General features: G+C 37.6%; 1 protein-coding gene across 1 annotated transcript; it reads right to left on the reverse strand.

Annotated features, from left to right (window-relative positions):
- Positions 1 to 432: 432 nt before the first annotated feature.
- LOC143203606 (heat shock-related 70 kDa protein 2-like) lies at positions 433 to 6,758 on the reverse strand. The gene is made up of 9 exons (XM_076415827.1): positions 6,550 to 6,758; positions 6,339 to 6,497; positions 3,865 to 3,975; positions 3,521 to 3,802; positions 3,138 to 3,467; positions 2,913 to 3,080; positions 1,224 to 1,465; positions 918 to 1,170; positions 433 to 760 (listed from the first exon to the last, which is right to left on the reverse strand). Exons 1-9 carry the CDS (start codon positions 6,698 to 6,700, stop codon positions 528 to 530), a joined length of 1,929 nt encoding a protein of 642 aa, XP_076271942.1. The 5' UTR covers positions 6,701 to 6,758; the 3' UTR covers positions 433 to 527.
- Positions 6,759 to 15,503: the final 8,745 nt, after the last annotated feature.

The raw sequence follows: 15,503 nt of genomic DNA on the forward strand, positions 1-15,503 counted from the left end.
AAAAACAGGCTCATTTTATTAAAACAATAATTTCTTAATCATTCTTTTAATCTCAATTTTTTTTTATTAATTTTTAAATAAAATTGCATCATCCTTTACTTTTTAATATTCTACTATTCAATCTTTGAAAGAGTAGCTGCCATATTCTTTCCTGTCAGTACATTTACTTATTTCAAACTATCATTTTATGTAATATTTTGGAATCTCACCATTACAGATAGCTCATCATTAATTTGTCTTCTATGGCTTTCCTTAACTTACTTCTTTTTATTTTGCATTGTGTCCTACACGAGACAAATTAAACCTACAAATTACACTAGTGTCCAGAACAGAGAAAGAAACGCACATCCTTAGCGTTGACTGAGAAGTAGACATTCTCAAATAATGATGACGAACAGTGAAATATAGAAGTAGGAGAATGAATTTTCACAAAATCATTAAACAACCTAGTAAATAACCAGCCCAGTTATCAATAAAATTAATCAAATTTTAGGAAATTAACTTTATTATCATAGGGTTTCACAAGCTCAGTCGACTTCATCGATGACAGGACCATCATCGTTCGTCTGACTGGGAAAATCTCGCTGGATATTCGCTTGGTTAGAGTACAATCTCGTCATGATGGGCCTGCAAATACGTTCGATCTCTTCTTTTTTCTCGGCGTAGTCCCTCTCCGATCTGTTCTCGTTGTTCTTCAGCCAGTTCTCGATGGACTCGCACTTGTTGAGGATGTCGTTCTTTTCTGTCGCGCTGATCTTACCTAAAGGGGATTATCTGTTGAAACATTCCGTTGGAGATCATTATAAAAGTAAATGATGGTTCAAGTGTCAGGTGTTCACATAATTTTGTCCCATCCATATTTTCAGACCCGTGAAAAAGTAATACGCGTTTTTAAGTCCCACGTCTTCTTCACCCACCTACAATCACGGGGTCTTTGACGACGTTCCTAGTGTGGTAGATGTGGGACTCGAGCTCGTTCTTCGCCGCTATAGCCGCCTTCATCTCCTGGTCCTGTTCCTTGAACCGCTCGGCGTCCTGCAGCATCTTCTCGATTTGTTCCTTGCTCAGGCGACCCTTGTCGTTGGTGATGGTGATGTTGTTGAGTTTGCCGGTGGCCAGTTCTTTGGCTGTCACCGTCAGGATCCCGTTGGCGTCCAAATCAAACGTCACCTACATAGGGGAAGAGGATTACCCGGTATTATCATTGGTAATCAGGGTCTGACCTCGATCTGTGGTACTCCCCTGGGTGCCGGTGGTATACCGGAGAGGTCGAACTTCCCGAGAAGATTATTGTCCCTGGTGAGGCCCCTTTCGCCTTCGAACACCTGGATCAGGACTCCAGGTTGGTTGTCGACGTACGTGGAGAAGATCTGGGTGTGTCTGATGGGAATGGTACTGTTACGTCTGATGATGGGCGTCATAACTCCTCCAGCAGTCTCGATTCCCAGGGATAAGGGAGCTACGTCTATATAAATAACATATATGTTAAAAAAAACATGAAATTTGAATAAAATTTACATTGTTAACAATTAATTGGGGAAAGTTTAAAATATGCATGTGATATAGGAACTTGTTTTTAATAATCAGTGATTTAGATGTAGCACGATGTAGGAACATAAATTTTGATTTGTCATCACCACCATCATCAATCCATAACCACAATCACTTAATCTCGCTGCAACTGTTCTGGCCTCGGAAAATGTTGACCCTCTATTTTTTAGATCCTTTTCTATGATCTTCATCCATCTCTTGTTCATCTTCATCCAAGTCTGTGAGGAATTCGATCACATTTTATTCTATAGACATATCGAAGCTATTTTAAGCAGCGTCTCACATTGTATTCCTCAACTGTACATTGATTGTTGCATCTTAAACGAATTACTAAGATCTGAGGGAGAGAAGTATGTAGAATTTGTCTTATGTATAACAGCTGAAAGACCGCGAGCTTACAGATATCATACCTAATACATATTAAACGAATTACTTGACTTTTAATAGGGTCTGGAAGAGAAATATGTAATATTTGTTTAAGCCTCACAGCTTGAAGATATCAAGTTTACAGATATCAGGCTGTAATAGTATCCAAGTCTCTGTACTTGCTCCAGGAGGTTCTTATGCATCTACCTTATAGTCCACACTTAGCACCAAGTGATTATCACCTGCTTTTGTGTATGGGGAACAACTAAGTCCTTTTTTTTTGATAATATAGACAAGGGCTTCTGCAAAAGAGGCATATTGGAATTACCTTCAAAATGACAACAAGTAATCGATAAAACGGTGCGTCTCTCTCCAAAATCGGCTATTAATGCAAAAATAATTGATTTCTTTTTACTTAATTTGTTATAAAAGGAATTTTCAAGAAAAACACGATAGAAACAGTGTTCAATACGTACGAAGGTATAAGAAGTGTGTGACCACAACAAATTCTATTTAACATAAGCTAATCCAACAGTAAATATGGGAAGTAAAAAATGGAATTCTTACTATTAGCATATTTCTACCAGATGGAAGAATAATAATGCGTCCATATAGCTCAAAAAGATTCAGTCTAAGTTTGAGGAACATCAGGATATCATCGGGCATCTTCGCTAGCCATCAGAATCGCCAGACCCCAATATAATTGAACCGTTATGGTGAGCTTTAGTGTCCATGTTTCCATGACCAACAGCATTGAAACCATTTCTGAATGTTTTATCCGTTGGAACATTCCGTTAAAAACTACTCAGGCACAGTACGAATCTATTTTACGAAGAATTGCATCTGTTTTAACAGCAAATGGTGGCCCAGCACCTTATTGATATATAAATAATGTGTATATGACATGTGATGCCTCTGATAATTATTGATAATTAAAGAAGAAAGTGCCAAATTATTAACACTAATGATAAGGTAACCAAGCAAATTGGACCTACCTAATAGCAGTAAATCTTTCACCACTTCGTTATCATCTCCAGCTAAAATGGCCGCTTGGACTGCAGCTCCATACGCCACGGCCTCATCCGGATTGATAGATCTGTTCAGTTCCTTGCCCTGGAACATCTCCTGCAGCAATGCTTGGATCTTCGGTATTCTAGTGGAACCTTCAACATAAACCGTTGATATTAACTAGAACCTGTTGAGTATCAAAGATTTTATACCTCCAACTAAAACGACATCATCAATTTTGTCTTTCTGCAGTTTAGCGTCTTTCAGCGCCTTCTCCACCGGTACCAAAGTACTCTGGAATATGTCCGAGTTGAGTTCCTCGAACTTCGCCCTGGTGATAGTGACGTACAGGTCGTGGTTGTCGTGAAGAGCGTCTATCTCTATGGAAGCCTGCGTGGAGGTGGATAGAGTCCTCTTGGCTCTCTCACATGCCGTTTGGAGTCTCCTCAAAGCCCTCTTGTTGCTGGTGATGTCAGACTTGTACTTTTTCTTGAAGTCGTCTTTGAAATAATCTACCAATCTGTTGTCGATGTCTTCTCCACCTAAACCATATCAGAATCTTCTCCTGTCAGTTCGAAAAAAACAGTAATAATACCGAGATGAGTGTCTCCCGACGTGGCTTGAACCTCGAAGATCCCTTCCGCTATGGACAGGATGGACACGTCGAAGGTACCACCGCCGAAATCGAAGATCAACACCTTCCTCTCTTCGGTGGTGCTTTTCTTGTCCAGGCCGTAAGCGATGGCGGCCGCTGTCGGTTCGTTGATGATCCTCTGTACGTCCAGGCCGGCGATGGTACCCGCGTCTTTGGTCGCTTGTCTCTGGGAATCGTTGAAATAGGCAGGCACGGTGACGACAGCCTTGGATATTTGGGTACCTGTGGTTTGCGAATTAAATTATTGTCAGAGATATTAGACGGTCTGGGACAGTGTTTAGTACCCAAATAAGTTTCAGCAGTTTCTTTCATTTTCGACAGTACCATCGCTGATATTTCCTCCGGACAGAAGGTCTTAATCTCACCTTTATATGTTACTTTTATCTTGGGTTTTCCTGCAGCAATGCCAGAGTTAGATAATAGAGGCATATTAGCACATTTTTCGAATGTCGCAATATTTCTCAAACAAGCAAGTTATATCACAAAAACATTCAGTTAGTGATTTTGTTGTAATCTCTTACAATCAGAAAATGCTTAAAAGATCCTGAATCCCTATCGCAGCGCCACCTACCGTGCCTAATTATGAATCTAAACCATTCTCGAATCAGTATAAATACGCATAAATCTTTTTATCAAAATCCATCCAACCGTTTGGGAGGAGTTCAACTATATACACACGAACAAAATGATTATATATAGAAAGATTTTATTTATTTGTCAATGTGCATGAACTGATCAAATATTGTCAGTTATTTAGACATAACAGTATGAAAAAAACACAAAACGGAGATAATATAACAGATCAATTGAAATATCCCCGGCCTGACACGTAGATGGCTCTACTAGAATTAAATCCATATGTTTTTTAGTTAGTCCTAACCCTCAAAAGATGCGTGTATAAATTTGACAGCTGTCGGATCATTAGTTTGTGAATTATAGCATTTTGAGTGAAGCAACTTTTGTTATTGTGAAAAAAATGGATAAAAAGCACTTTTCGCCTGTTGATAAAATATTGCTTTTTGAAGAGCAAAAATACACTTGCTGTTAATAATTTGTAGAAAATCAACCATCAAGGATTGGTATGCTACGTTTAGACGTGGTAAAATGAGTACCGAAGACGTTGAACGTAGTGGACGCCCAAAAGAGGTTGTTTGTTATGGACTGAGAAATGGTATGGTATGAGAAAGCTCTGTGCAAAGTGGTGCCGCGCGAGCTCACTTTTAATCAAAAACAACGACGAGTTGATGATTCGGAGCAGTGTTTGAAGATGATCAAGCGTAAAAACCCGAGTTTTTGCGTCGATATGTGACAATGGATGAAACATGGCTCCATCACTTCATTCCGAAGTCCAATCGACAGTCATTCGAGTGGACTACACACGATGAACCCGCTCCAAAGCGTGGGAAAACTTAACAGTCGGCTGGCAAGGTTATGGTGTCTGTATTTTGGGATGCGCATGGAATAATTTTCATTGACTACCTTGAATAAGGAAGGACCATCAACAGTGACTATTACACAGCATTATTGGACCGTTTAAAGGACGAAATCGCCGAAAACGGCCGAATTTGAAGAAAAAGAAAGTGCTGCTTTACCAAGACAATGCACCGCGTCACAAGTCAGTGAAAACGATGGTAAAAGTCCATGAATTGGGCTTCCAATTGCTTCCTCATCCACTGTATTCTCTAGATCTGCCCCCCAGCTACTATATCCTGTCCTCAGATCTCAATAGAATGCTCACTGGGAAGAAATTTTCGTCGAATGAAGAGGTGATCGCCGAAACTGAGGCCTATTTTGAAGCCAAGGACAAATCGTACTACAAAAATGTCATCGAAAAGTTGGAGGGTCGCTATAATCAGTGTATCACCCTTGAAAGGAATTATGTTGCATTATGTTTAATAAAAACAACTAATTTTAGCAAAAAGATGTGTTTTACTATGGTAGGCCGGGAACTTTTCAATTGACCTGTTAGAGACGGAAACTTTGAAACCTAATTTTCTATCATATCACCATGTGTGAATATACTTAGAAGCTTCATTCTGATTTAAACTTGATGAAAACCTGGAATTAAATGAGAAACAACATTCAGATATTGTATGGTGGACTATCATTGATGGTTTCGAAAGGCTAGTCCTTGACGTCTTCTCGTATCATGGGATTTTCATTGATCGAATACTATATTCTCTGATATGGCCTTGTGTGTTTTTTTTGTATATTTTTAAGCTAAAGTTGCTATTAAGCTTGAGCTTTGAGAAATTTGGAATTTTGAAATTTATTGGGGCTTATAATTCACGACTTTTATATCTGAGTTCAGTTTCATATAAATTTAAAAAGATGAAATCCAACATCCAAATAATCATAACTAATTAGGTATAGTAGCGTGATTAATTAACCTTTATCATTAATAATCTGGCCAGTGCTTGGTGCTTTTTGGCATTATGGGATCTTGATTGATCAAACACTGTATTCACTTGACACAGAATCGTGTGATTTTCAAAATTTCTTTTTTTTAATTAAGTTAAAGTCGCCTTTGTGAGGAGGTTGAGTTTTGAAATAATTGAGACAATAATAGCAAAGGATTTAAAGGTTGTACCTCTACTAAACAATGTTTAATGACTAAGAGGTTTTGGGTAAAGAAAAATATCGATAAGCTCCACAATTTGTTGGGTTTTGTAATTATTGGACGCTTATTTTTGAACTAACCTTGATATAAATTGGAAAACAAACATGCAAATCATCATAACTAACCAGATTAACCTACCTTTATCGTTGATGACTTCAAACGGCCAGTTCTTGATATCTTTTTGCACCATGGGATCTTGAAACGTACGTCCGATGAGTCTCTTGACTCCGTAGACGGTGTTGGTGGGGTTCATGGCTCCCTGTCCTCTCGCAGCATCGCCGATAAGCCTCTCAGTATCTGGGAGCGTTCCAAGGAGCTATAGCTGAGCGATATCGACGCGAGCACATACCTGTAAAAGCCACAAAACTAGGGGTCGTGCGATTTCCTTCATCGTTCGCGATGATGTCCACTGTTCCATTGCGGAAGACCCCCACGACGGAGTACGTGGTGCCCAAGTCGATGCCTACCGACGGTGATGATGGTAAGGATGCGGCGGCCATGGTTTCGGTTCTATAGCGATGAGAGGACCCGGTGAATTTTGATAATCATGACGGACTGTTGTACTGATAATGACAAATACGTCAGTCAAGAGTGACAGTTTGAAATAATCACAAAGTAGCCACAGTATGAATATTTAATTTTTGAAATTGTCTTCATGCATGAATTGTGATAATTATTTCGCTTTAAAATCTTCAAAATCATTTTTTCACAAGTTCTGAAGAATCCCGGCATGCGCACAATGATTTGAATTTGCAACGTTGCCAATTGTTGAAGATTATACCTATATTTGAGGAATATAATATATATAGAATAAATTATATTGAAAACCTTCTATTTTAAAATAATTTTAAAAAGAAAAAGAGAAAATAAAAAAAATTATCAGTATATAAAAACTACAATAACAAACCAAAGTTATAGTTCTTATAAATTATTCGTATACTTGAAGAGTATAATATATATTCTGGAATTCACAAATTAATCTAGTTTCTCTTTAGTTTGGGAGATTTCAGTGACCGTGGCCATACTATTTAATATCCAGTGCAGCTGCAATATAATAAAAGTATTTCCAATAAAAACCCCAGCAGCTTAATGTCGAATAACATCAATACTTACCTCTCTAACGCAGTTTACTGGTAAGAGGAGGCCTCCATTACCTCGTTTCTGTTCGAACTTATTACCCTTTATTTGGCATTGGCATTTTCAACTAGTGTAATCAAAACTATTAAGCAGCGATTTGAAATTTATCAAAATAAGCAAAGCGCAAAAACAACGTTTGCCTATTTATAACCTCTGATAATCATCATGTTTTGAAGAATTTTGCGGACATTTGACAATCGAACGACTTCTGCCTTTTGATTCGGTTATATATTCGAACGTATTTGACAGCATTGCATCTGTTTTTAACAGGAATAAAATGGGAAGGAAAATATTGTCTGATATTAAAACGAATTTACTACACACTGTAATAGGCAACAAATTGGACATCGTGATGACGTAATGTCACTCCTACTTTGGATAGACTATAGTTTATTCTAGTCAATATAGGACGCCCCGTAATTGTGTGCCTAACTTATCTCCACAAGTCGCGGTACCATCGTCGCCCCACCCAGGCGGTCCTGCTAATCCTGCGCCATCCGCAAGTCACGGCGGCTCGCCGTAAAAATGGAATTCCGCCTCGGCCAGACGCCGACCTTGGCCTCCATCAACGACGGCGTCGCGACGCTGAAAAACGACGCCGCGTCTACCGGAAAGCGATGTCGGCGGCACCCGTCGACGGTCCTCCTCCGCGGCTAGTTCATAATTCACCCGCCAGGTGGTGGTAAATATTTGATGATAAAGGCCGGTCCGGGTCTGTCGCGGGCGGTGTGCCAGTGAGGGCGAGGGGATGAGATTGGGACGGGCCAAATAATTATTTCATGGTGTGGATTCATTTTGTCGGTTTAATGGGTCAGTCGAGGGCAGAACCAGAAGGAACGTCTTCGCGATGTAGGTGGACGATATCGAAATCGGGATTTTTTTAAAATTAATTTCCTAAAATGTCAACAATCTGCCCGTGGACAATAAGTATTATTATATGATTTAAGTTATATAATATAATATAACTATCCTGGCATGTAGTCGATCACTTCAGTAAATGATCTACTGTACAACTTATAATCTAAATCATATTCTAGATACTATTCTAGCTTATACTAGAGATTATTAAATCTCACTCTATACTATTATCTATTATTCTATACTATTCATATCAGTTCGTATGGCAGTTTGCGTTTGAGCCTACGCACTTCACTGTCATCGCGCACATTTAAGTGTTTGGTGACTACATTCAGCACTGCACAGAGTACTTCGCACTAACACTGCGAATCACATTTGTTATGGGTTCTATGGAGATATCGAGCTGAATCAGTTTGTTGGACACGCAACACTTTATTCTGGAACCTCTGGGGGATGCGTTTTGTAATTATATGTTTTTTCCATGTCAAACGTCGATCGAAATGCATTCCCCGATATTTAACGTTGTATGCTTGCGGAAGTTTATGATTATTCAATTTTGTTGAGGGACATGTTCTTCTACAAAGGGTGAATGTCGCATGGGTAGATTTTGTCTCAATTGCTTCGATACGCGACGTTTTCAACCACAATTCGACTTTGTTAAGATGAAGTTGGAGGTTTCTTTTGGCTAATATTGGATTCTCGATGATAAAACCGCTGTATCGTCAGCATATGTTGCAACAATAGTGTTTTTTGTGGTCGGTAGGTCAGCTGTATACAATAGATATAACAACGGACCAAGAACACTGCCCTGCGAACACCCGCAGAATATATTGGGTGTAGGTCAGTGTATTCGCCACCCTGTTTGACAACAAAATGTCCATCTGTGAGGTACGATTTCAGCAGTTGAAAATGCGCATGTTTTCGCGACTATTTTCTGTCTAAGTCTGAGGAAATAGCTGGGTTATAAGAGATTTGCGTCGAACGAAGAGGTCATCATTGAAACAAACGTCTATTTTGAGGGCCTTGAAATAGGCTATATCCATTGAGTTTAAAGGAGACTGAAAATATATCTTTCATTCAAAAAGTCACTTATTAAATTGCCGTAATAACTTAACCCAACAGTGTATGAAGGGATATTCTTCAAAGGAAGTAAAGGACACCCTTCAAAGAACTGAGATAATTGTATTAAATTTCGTTTATACTGAAAAACCTACTCACGACGGTATCCACTCCATCATTTATCGGTTTTTACTATGATTAACATATTGTTGCCAAACATCGCCATATTTCAAGATGATAATGCACCCATACACATCAGAAATAGTTTCAGGTCTTGGTTAGAATATCATTGAAACAATTGGTGGATATTTTCATCCGTTGGAAACTATTCAACACCTTATTAACAAATACATATTGTGTATACGTCAGATGCTCATATTACGAGAGTTTAGTAAATTTAGATACGGTTGCAGGAATCGAAACGCTTTTAAACTCCACTGTTCTCCTGCTCCTAACGAACATATAAAATCTCGAGCAAGAAATCTCGGAAAGCAAAGCGAAGGGTAATCGTCGCAGAAAGAAGCGAAAGGGAATTTCACTTGCAAAATCAGATTAAACCGACGACAAAGACGTTTTGACTTTTTAAAATCCCCCCGTCCACTGTTCGCCCCCGCGTCTGCCCCCTACCACCTCCCCCAGCCCGTCTAGACGGCGTGGAGAACGCGTTCGATCTAACCTAGGCCGTACCTTCAGCGCTTTTGTTCCTTAATGGACCGTGGGACTGAGCCCCGAACGCCTTTTAATAAATAGAAAGGTTTCGCAGGAGGATCTTTATTAATATTCCTGCAGCGCGCCGAAAAGTTCTCGACGGGCGGCCTGGATAAGTTGCCGGAGATATAGCCGTCTTGGAAAGACGTATTTCCATGGAATTCTGTCGTATTTCCCATTCAATTAATCGTGTTTTAATTTTTTTTTGAAGCTTAGAGCCTCAGAGCGTCTGGTGCTTTTCGTGTAATAAATTGGAATTATTTAAAAACTATTTTGTACATTGAAGATTTTATTATTACTGGTGATCGCCTTCTGGTCGAAATTCGACCACAGTTTATTAAGTTAATCATGTCTCTGTTATAATAGAGTAAAGATCATAACTTAAACATGATATTTTAATATTACTGAAACTTGTTTTGATAATATTTTCAATTTCAATATAAGATCAGCAATATATTTAACTAATTATTGTAATAAATATCTGTATATCAAAATACATGTAAACTATCTCAGGAACTAACAATCACTACACTTTTCTAAATGGCTTTTAATTAATTCTAATATCCATTATGTTTTAATAATCAACAAAATATAAATAAGTTACATAAAAGTATAATGAGTAAGATTAACAGGTCAATTGAAAAGTCCCCGGCCTACCATAGTAAAAAACATTTTTTTGGCAAAATTAGTTTTTTTTATTCAACATAATTCCATTCAAGGAAAGTGATACACTATACATTATAGCGAGCCTCCAACTTTTCGATACCATTTTTGTTGTACGATTTGTCCTTTTCTTCAAAATAGGCCTCGGTTTCGTCGATCACCTCTTCATTCGACGAACATTTCTTCTCAACAAGCATTCTTTTGAGATCTGTGAACAGGAACAGGGGGCAGATCTGGAGAATACGGTGGACAAGGAAGCAATTCGAAGCCCAATTAATAGATTTGTGTCATCGTTTTCAGTGACTTGTGATACGGTGCATTGGTCGTTGTTTTTGGTCAAAAGTGAGCTCGCGCGGCACCCACTTTGCATAGAGCTTTCTCATACCCAAATATTCGTGAATGATATGATGTACACGTTCAGTTGATATCTTTAGAGAGTGTTATTTTATTCAATTTCAATTTACGGTCATTCAAAATCGTTTTGTGGATTTTTAAATGTTTTCGTCGGTAAAAACCTCTTTTGGGCGTCCATTGCGTTCACCGTCTTCGGTGCTCGTGTCACCACGTCTAAACTTAGCATACCGATCCCTGATGATTGATTTTCCTAGGACAGTGTCCGAAAATTCGGCATCAAGCCAAGTTTTTGCTTCAACTGTATTTCTTCCCTTCAAAAAGCAATATTTTATCAACACGCTAAATTCTTTTTTATCAATTTTTTTCACAATAACAAAAGTTGCTTCACTCAAAATGCTATAATTCACAAACTAATGATCCGACAGCTGTCAAATCTATACACGCATCTTTTGAGGGTTAGGGCCAACTAAAAATATATATGTATTTAATTCTAGTAGCGCCATCTGTGTGTCAGTCCAGGGACATTTCAATTGTTCTGTTACCTTCTGATCTGAGGATAATTTAGATTTACTCCCCTCCAAGTTAGTATATCTGGTTCACTTTAAGCCCAGGTTGTTTACGCTGTACTCTCAGATATTTAACATTATATACTTGTGGGAGTTCATGATTATTAATATTTACCTGAGGACAAGTCCTTCTACGCAGGGGTAACGTTATGAGTTAGATTTTGTCTTATTAGCCTTGATTCGCAAAATTTTCAATCATAAATGGATTTTGCTGACTTCATCTTCTCTTGGAGGTTCCTTGTGGCTGATATTGGATCTTCGTGAGGAACAAGAAATATCGTAGTGTACTGATTGATTATATTTCTCCAGACCGGGACGCTACTGGAATCTCTCGAAGGAGAAATCGGCTTTTTCCTCGATGGAATAATAGAGAGGAAGTTCGTAAAACAACGAGCGGCGTCGGGCTGTTGATTGAACCATTACGTATCGGGCGATAAATCGAAAGTTCCGCGAGGAAAGTTCGCGTTGTGGTCGTGTTTGCCTTCCAGGGACCCGGCCAAGTGCCGCTGGCAATTTCCAACTGCAAAGATAAACACAATCAAGTCGACGACGAGCCGAGAGACGACGATGTCTCGCGGTTAGTTAATTCGGTCTATCCGAAGAAAAACCCGACGGTTCGTCTGGCAAATGGAGTCGAGAGCACATGTATGAGTGGTAATTCTGTTAAAATACCGAAAATTTATCAAAATCTATCAAAAGTTATAATCTGTAGCCCGTTAAATAAAACAGTCAACTCACGTCATCTGAATTAATGACATCGCAATGTTGCCGCATCAATTTTAAGTTTCAGTTTATTTTGGTTCTGACATGACAAAATTCTAATCTAAATAACACAATGAAACAAAAATGTTTTAAATATAAGTAATATATGTTATCGAAGAACTTAAAACTACAATTAAGTACACTGTTATAATAGTTTGTGGGTTAGGGGCTTTTCCATACCATCTGTGTGTTAGTGTCCTAGGGGCGCTTTTTATGTAGTGTCTCTCTATTTTTATGACTGTTCTCTAGAGGCCTAATCCACCTATTTAACAAATTTATATCCAAATAATATATTTACTTTCATTAGAGAGTTGTTAAAATCATTTTGATATCACTGTATTTCTCTTTAGTTTATTCTATTACTATCTGTATACATTCTCATTGCTTTCTTCCTAATATATTGGTCATATCTGTAAGACAATTAGTATTATTTCTGTCCTCATACATTTCAACCCAATGCGCATGTATATTCTGAACAATTACACACATATCTGCGCACATAAATATTTCATACTCTGCCATAATATTTCCTACAGTTATCGTATATTATTGATATACTCACCTTTGGTTATTTCCAGTCTTTGGTTATTTTCAGAATGGGACTAATATACCCAATGGTCACTCATGGCAAAATGATAATAAAAATAGTGTTATGACAACAAATTTGATAAAAAAAGGTAAACGTTGGAATAACAATTGATTAGATTATGTTTGATTAGGTTTTATTAGTCATAACATTTATTAATAATTCATTGCAGATATATATATATATATATATATATATATATATATATATATATATATACTTAACAGTACAAATGCTTACCTCTCTAACGAATTTTACCGGCAAGAGAGGGTCTCCACGCAATCTATTCTGTCTCACTTTAGCGATTTAAAATTTATCAAAACAAGCGAAGCGTTAAAACAACCTTTGCTTGTCTACAACCTCTTATAACTAATATTTTGAGGGATTTTGCAAACGTTTGGCAACCTGTCGACTTTCGTCGTCTGATTCGGTTACATTTTCGAACATATTAGACTAGGCATTGTCTCTCTTTTTAACTGGAATAAAATGAGAAGGAAATATTGTCTGGTATTAAAACGAATATACAAATTACAATAAGTAATACATTCTTTTTGATGACGCGAATTCACTGCTTCTTTGAATAGACTATCAAGGCTATCACATGAAGCCCATATTATTTTTTCCTCTGTTAGTGTTTTCCTGTTATTGTATCCTCTGTATATCAAAATAATCAAAGATTTATGAAAGTATAGGAAAATAAGTCCTCTTTATGTTTTTTTTTTGCGAATCAAATAACAAATGAAACGGTGTCGTGTCGATTGCTGACATGCTAAACAACAATCAGCGTCTCGATCGACCTCAAACGGTTTATGTAATCGTTCCGCACATGCAAGTGTCAATCCGCGCTCATAAAGAGACATAAAATCCGATTTCGATACGAACCGAGCTCGTCTAGACGGACTGATAATATTTGCCGCTCTATCTCGGGATGGCGGGCGACCAGCTCTGGCTTGAATGACACTTTTATTGGACTGTCAGCCGGTGGCGTCCAGTGCAGTCTGGTCGATCTCGATCTAGACGAATTAGAGAAGGTTAAGAATATCGCGCAGCGCAGACAAAGGACAATCAGTACAAAAATATAACTTTATCTTTCTAACCGACTTCGAAAAAGGAGGAGGTTCTATGCTCGGCTGTATATATTTATTTTTAATGTATGTTCGCCGATTTCTCCGTCAATTATTGACCGACTTTCAAAATTCTTTTTTTATTCGAAAGAGTGAACTTCCAAGGTAGTCCCATTGGAACCAAAGCGGGATCCGTTGGGGCGAAGGGGAGAAATTGAGGGAATACACTCAAACTTCAAAGGCACGTACAAAGTTTTCACATATTTTTTTTGTATTTAAAATAATCAGATATTTGTGTATATTTTTATATAACATCGGAAGTCGTTCAGTGCAAAAGCCATTCAGTTTGCTTTTTAAGTATTCGTATAAAAGACATCGTAGACATATTGTAGACAACTGCTTGTATGTTGTAATGGTTAAAGCGTTTAGCTCGCAAACGGAGGTCGCCGGTTCGATTTCCGTCGAGGACAATAACTTTTTGTTGTTGTTTAGTTAGAACATTTGTCAAATCACCTAGCGGACGGTGGGGCTTGAAACGCTGCTCATTTTCAATCATTGTTTCTTTGTTCCTATTTTTCCTCATACGGGCTGCACCTTTACTTGGCCTACCCATTATAATATTAACTAAAATAACTGATGTATTTTATATTCAACTATATAGATACAATTTAGCTTAATACCTAGCTAAACTTATTTATCTATTTGCAATATTATTTTAACTACTACCAACTGATAGGGAGGTATGAAGCTAAATTGTGTGTATGTAGTAGAATATAAAATACGTGTAGTAGAGAGGTTAAATAAGGTTTTTGATTATTTTTATTTAGTTATTACAACGATTAATATCTACATATTTTATTTTGAAACGTTTTTTTGTGTTAAAAATATAAGTTTGATTATTTTTTAATTTTTAGTGAGTTCCTTATTTATTTTTTTGAAGTCGGTTCAATTTTTCTTAAAAAATATCTGTAATGGTTTCTTTAAAATAGTATTGTTAAGTCAATTATGAAAACTGTGCCGTATTTTAAAACTATATGAAGTATACCTTTGGGCGTATATCCATCAAACCATGATTACGTTTGGATCAGAAATCGTATATATGGAGTATTTTTTTAACACTCTTAGTAGTTCCACAATCTAGAGATAGGACAATAACTGCTTGTTATGTTTATATTATATATACATGGCATGTAGAAAATCACTTCATTAAGTGATCTGGTTGTGGACGTGTTTCGCATATTTAGCTGATTAGCGTGTACATTGGGATGCACTGATACCCTTTCCAAGTACTTCACACAAACACGTTGAATTTCACCCGTTATGGGTTCTAGAGGAACATAGCGTTGTATCACATCATTTGAAATATAGTACGGAGCATCGATTGTGTCACGCAACACTTTATTTTGGAGCCGTTGTATGATGGCTATATATGACTTGCTAGCGGTTCCCCATAGTTGGATTCCATATGACCAAATAGGCTTGAATATAGATTAATACAATAATATCTTGTTATTTATTGATAATTTGGATTTTCGCCCGATAAGCC

This window comes from Rhynchophorus ferrugineus, unplaced genomic scaffold, assembly GCF_030347505.1.
Source record: "Rhynchophorus ferrugineus isolate W39M unplaced genomic scaffold, kcgeb_rfMv2 rfM10, whole genome shotgun sequence".
NCBI lineage: Eukaryota > Metazoa > Arthropoda > Insecta > Coleoptera > Curculionidae > Rhynchophorus > Rhynchophorus ferrugineus.